Source organism: Pipra filicauda, unplaced genomic scaffold (genome assembly GCF_003945595.2).
Source record: "Pipra filicauda isolate LSUMZ 115617 unplaced genomic scaffold, ASM394559v2 scaffold86_size2582843_pilon, whole genome shotgun sequence".
NCBI classification, from domain to species: domain Eukaryota; kingdom Metazoa; phylum Chordata; class Aves; order Passeriformes; family Pipridae; genus Pipra; species Pipra filicauda.
This window is the reverse complement of record NW_024105053.1, coordinates 377,304-382,833: the sequence shown is the minus strand read 5'-3', so window position 1 is coordinate 382,833 and position 5,530 is coordinate 377,304. Positions and strand designations below refer to the sequence as shown.

Below are 5,530 nucleotides of genomic sequence, written 5' to 3'. Positions count from 1 at the left end.
AGGATTTTGATGCTCATATTCCATAAGAGGTGCATAACCTTCAGGAAGAGCAGTAGAAAAATAGTATTTTTCAGATGTGTAAGAGGAGAATGTAAAATATTGCCAGCAGCTTTCAGAATTACTGATTCTGGTTGTAGATAAAGCTGACCTTTCCACAGACATCTGCAGAATAAACCCAACACGTATAGCACAGTATCTTTTCCACTTTTTGGCCTGAAATCAAAAGATATAAGCAGTGATTGATTTACATTACAAAACTGAATGCCAACAGCTGCCTATGAAAGCACTTAGTAAAAGACATTGTTTATGAGCATCAGCTTTGACTCCGTTGTATAATCCTGCCAGAGGCCAAACGCTCTGCAGCAGGAGCACCCAGCCTTCAGCACTTTATATTGTTATCTTGCAATTGATGCAGAAAATGGGGAAAATGATCATGACTGACTTCAGAGAGATTTAAGTGATACTGTTATGTGAAAGGCAAGAAGGCTAAAGGAGTCCCTTTCTATGCTGCCTCTATGTTGGTGTAACCCCTGAAATGAACAGAATTGCTCTGATTTGAATAAGAAGTGGTTCATGCATAATCTGCTCCCTTGCCTTAGCAATGAGCTGAACAAATAGGCTGGACTTATGGACCTTTTAAAATTAAGACAATGGATAATCAGAAGTTAGTGCATGTATATTTTGGTGATTCTGATAAGCTGCTGCTGCTGGAGTTAATCATCACATTTGCGTGGCTATTGTATATTATTTCTTTCCAGAATCGATCACAAGGGACAACCTGAAACAAGGACTCAGAACTCCAGGCTGCTATCCCGAGGTGTTGTGGGCCCTCCGGGGATTTTTCGTGCCCCGCTGGGAGATAATCACAATTTTGAACTGGGGAGTCAAAGGGTGTAATTCTCAGAGTTTCTTCTGCTTCACCCCCTCATCCATCTTGCTGCTGTGAGCCAGCACCATTTCTAGCGAGCTACCTGGCAGCACAGAGGAATGATTTGCAAGCATGGCTGTTCTCATGTGGATAAATAATGAACAGAGCATTGTTCAAAGACAGCTTTCTAGAAACAGGGGGAAAAAAAGTCATGGAGGGAGGCTGAGTGAGTCTGATATTGCAGTGCTTTTGGAGGGGTCTTGAGTGGTGGCAGAACTTCATGCACCTCCAAATCTTTTTTCATGGACATTTCATTGAATCATGTGCTGGATTAACCCTGCAGTGAACCACCTGAGGGGCTCACACTTCTGTGTGAAGATAAAGGGGAAAACCAGGGTGGGATTTGGTCCTCCTGGGTGGTGCAAGTTGACAGTGACCTGGCAAGGTGTCAACATGTTTGCCAGAAGCATTGCTAGAAAAAACTCAGCTGGCTGGGAGCTGCTCTCTCTCCTCTCCCAGAAGTTGTTACTTGCTCCATGTGCCTGGGATTTCCTCACTGGAACAAGGTCACTGTCAGGAATCACACACCTGTTTTTATGTACCTCATCCCAGAGTTCATCATTGTGAAAGGAGTTTTGTGTGTTTTTTTTTCTTTTCCTCACTGCATGCTATGGCCTGGCCAAACACCACTGCAAACCTTCCTGCTCTGCACGGAGGGTGGTCCAGGGTGTGCTCTGCAGTGCTATTTTGTTTGTGTGGAAGTGTTTTGCATCCACAGAACAATTTGGCTCAGCTAACATCATCCTTCCCCTGCTGAAGAGTCCTAAGGCACTGCCTGGTACCTCGTGCCCAGCCTGTCACTGCAACAAGTGCCCCTAGACAACCCTCTGCTATGAACGCTGAGCTTGATTTAGTTATCAGCCCAGACATTGCCATCATGAGCAATCATCTTCAAAGGAGTGATAGGCAGAGCATCCGGGCCAAATTGTAACGTGATTACCTGACAGAGCTTTTAATAAAGACAATACTTCAGAGACACTTTGGTTGATCTGAATTCTTTCTTTTTTTTCTTTTTTCCTAGATTTAATTTTAGAACGGCAGTGCTGGAAACACACTCCTTGAGCCTTGTTTAGGGGCATGAGTCAGGAAGGGACTCTGGTTTGAAAGAAAACAGAGTTACTGATAATTCCCTTTTCCTGTGCCTGGGAAAAGTGAACCTGAAAAAGCAACTAAACATTTCAGAATGCACTTTCATTTTAATAATCATAAGTTTCTCATAAAAAAAACTTCTAAAAAAAATTAGAAAGGATTGGTTTAGCTCTATTCAAAAAAAAAAAAAAAGGTAATTCACTGTTCGTTTAAATCATCTTTGGAACTAGCACTGCCTGCTGAGTGAGAACAGAAGATAAAAGCGATACAAACAAAACATTTAAAGGACTTTAAATAAAACTCGATGTGCTCGAAAACATTAATACCCTGGCAGCGAACAACGCCTGCTCCTCAGGGGCTGCAGATTTCAGGCAAACTCTTCCATCGCCAGCCGGCCCCCGCAGCACGGTCCCTGACCTCCCCCGGCTCTCCGCAGCCCCAGGAGCGCCGGGGCGCTGCCAGTGGGTCCCGCGGAGGGTGGGGAACCCCGCCCGGCACCGCCCCGCCGAGGGCCTCCCGCCCGCCCCTCGCGGGATCCCCGCGCCGCCCGCCCCGTCGGGGCCGCCCCCGCCGCTCCCGGGCCGGGCCGGGCGCACCAGGCGGCGGAGCAGCGGCGCGGGGCCGGGGCCGCCTGCCCCGGGGACGCCGAGCAGGTGTCGGGGCGCCGGGGCCCCCCGAGCCCATCCAGGTGAGTGGAGAGCGCAGGGCTGCGGGCGGGGGCTGCGGGCGGCCGGCGCTGCCCCGCTGTGCGGCTCCGCTCCCGCGGGCACGGCGGGGCTGCGAGGGGCTGGGATCTGCGCTCGCCCCGCTGCGCTCTCCCCGCGCTGCCGCAGCGGGACGCGGGGGTTCCTTTCCCTGGCGGTCGGTGTGATCATCCCCCCGCCCCCGTCCACCGTCGGCTCTGGGGCTTCGTTCCCCGGCGGTCAGTGAGGTGCAGCCGCGTCCCCGTTGCCGGAGATGTGGCATCTCCCGGGGATCGTGGGTGCCTCCCCCAGTACGCTGCGGGCTCCATTTGCTGCGAGTGGGCAGGGTGCACCTCCCCACTCTGGTGCTGGGGCACTTCACCTCACCCAGAGTTGTTTGTGAGCGGCAACAATCCCCCCCCTCCATGTGTCGGTGGGGTGCCTCCACCATGATCCCTGGGGCTCCATCCCTAGGGCACCTGAGGGTGGCATTCCCTCTGCAGAGGGTCAGGGGGATGTGTACTCCATCATCGTGGGGGCTCCATTCCCAGGAGGCTGGTGGGTTGCAGGAGTCCCTGCCCAGGGGCCATTGGGGTCCATCTCTTCGTAGGTCAATGGGGCAGGTGTTGGTGGGGTCCATCCCGCAAGGGTTGGTGGGGTTTCATTCCTCTGGGGGTCAGTGGAGCATATCCCCTGATTTGGGGGTGCTTGTAGGGTGTCTGCCCAGCCCTTGCTCCGCTGATCCCAGTGTGCCTGCCTGCAGGGCAAGGGGCATGCTGTGACACTTTGTGCTATCACCCTGCGCTGCGGATTAGGTCATGCCGTGACACTGCCTGTTACTGTCTCGCAGTGCAGCAGGGCCCGGGGATATGAGGAGAGGGGTTGCAGTTGCAGAAAAAACAGTAACCACCCCCCTTCGCTATATGCAGCGGTTTAATAAAATCAGACAGCATGAAGCATGGGTCTGATATTTCCCTCCCCCCGATCATCAGAAGGTAGTTCTCTGTGTCATTAAATACTCGTGTCCGCACAAAGCAGGCTGTGATATATGCAGTGTTGTAAGCCCGGGAGCAGTTGTGGATGAGATGTGTAATCGGAAAACATCAGGAGCTGACCTCAAACTCCAAAGTTAACTGTGCTGCCTCTCCTTCGGGTGGCCTGGGGTACTCTTTTAAACCTGTCTCAGTCTGTAACTATCTGTCCATTACACGTGGCTGCAGGAAGCTCTGATGCCCCTTTGTAGGTGCCATAAAGCTGTAAATGGGCTTAATATAGCCCATCCCGTTAACCTCAGTGCTTTCCCTCGGTATCCTTTTAATGAACGGCTCGTGAATTTCTCTCAACGGGCTGTCAGATCTTCTCTGCTTCTGGCTGGAGAGAGCTTGGCGAGGCTGTGTGAGGGGAGACTTCCCAGAGCTTCCCAGAAGGATCAACACAAGGAGTTGGTGCGCTCTGGCCAGTGCAGTGGCAATGGGTTCAGGCACTGTCCCTGCATCAGCATCTTGATTTTAGGGCACTCCCAGGGCAGGGGAGACATCAAAGTCTTGGGCTTCACTTTGCCCCTGGCAAAGGGGCAGCTGGAATGCTTGTGAGCAGGCCATTTTACCAGAGTGCTCAACCACTTTGGTCTGTGTTCTTCTGCCTTCATTTTGAGGCAAACTGCAATACCTGTACACCCTCTGCAACTCTCACTTTCATGTCCAGGATGCATGTCCTTGCAAATATTGTGCTAATCCCTTGAGATGACTCACTAACTTTGCCTTTTTTAGAGTGTCTTCTGCCTCTCTTGCATGGGTTTTTGCACTGGACAAATTATCTTCTGGGCAGCCAAAGCTCATAGTCCGTGGAAGAATAGCCTGCAATATTACTGAGTTAATAATTTTCTGAAAAACAAAATGCCTGAATGTAAATAGAATGGAAAACATGTCTTTGAAGTCTTTTTTCTTTAAAATTATTCAGTGCCTAGCCTGGAGGAAACCTATTTTTTAAACTTTTATTAAACTCACTAGTATTTTACAGAAGTGGGAAGTGATTTTATTGTTTCTCCTTTTTGTTTAAAAGTCTTTCAGTTTTCATGACATGAGGTCTTTTTTGTGTTACCTTTTAAATGTTGACAGGGGATTGCTAGTTTAAGAAACTTTATGTGTGAGTAGATGTTTAGTCTGGTTTACCAGCTCCTGAGCTGACAAAGGCAGCTGCCAGCAGCTCTGCCCGGGGCACAGCAGGGCTGAGTCCAGCCAGGGATGCTGAGGAGTCCCAGGGCACTGATTATCTCAATTGAGTTGAAGTAGGGAGAGAAGGTCAAAGTCCATGTGGTATTGTAATGGATTTCCTAGGCATGCAGAGAGCAGCAGCTATCTTGTATGGCAGGTATCTACTGAAGGGGCTGTTTGACAATGCTGGTGACATCAAACCTCTGTGTTGTAAGAGCCAAATTTAAAAGGTATTGCATGTCTTCATGATATTGCCATAGGTGTTTTGCTAGCTTTTCAGTAGCTTTATGAAATAAAAAACATCTCTGGGCGGGAGTCTGTCTGGGTGCAATAGCGCACACTGGGTGTTGGGATGTAGGAAAGGCTTTAATGTAAGGTCCATCTGCCTTAGCTCATCCGCACAAGGGTTGGGAAATGCTTCCCGCCTTTCAAATCCGAGCCATGACATCCAAGTCTGCAAAACCCCCCATTTTTTCTTTTATTTGTTACTAACTATAGTTCTTGTACACAGCACACTTTGTCTCCTGAAAGGGCAGTTGAGATGCCCTAAATGAAAAGCTGTGGGTTTTGCCTGAGTAATACATGAAAAAGTCTTACAATGCAGGCACATTTCTTAA

General features: G+C 49.7%; 1 protein-coding gene across 1 annotated transcript; it reads right to left on the bottom strand.

Annotated features, from left to right (window-relative positions):
• Positions 1-900: 900 nt before the first annotated feature.
• Positions 901-3,340, bottom strand: LOC114000880 (putative uncharacterized protein FLJ46214). The gene is made up of 2 exons (XM_027745595.1): positions 2,614-3,340; positions 901-971 (listed from the first exon to the last, which is right to left on the bottom strand). The coding sequence occupies exons 1-2, from the start codon at positions 3,338-3,340 to the stop codon at positions 901-903; spliced, it is 798 nt and encodes a 265-aa protein (XP_027601396.1).
• Positions 3,341-5,530: the final 2,190 nt, after the last annotated feature.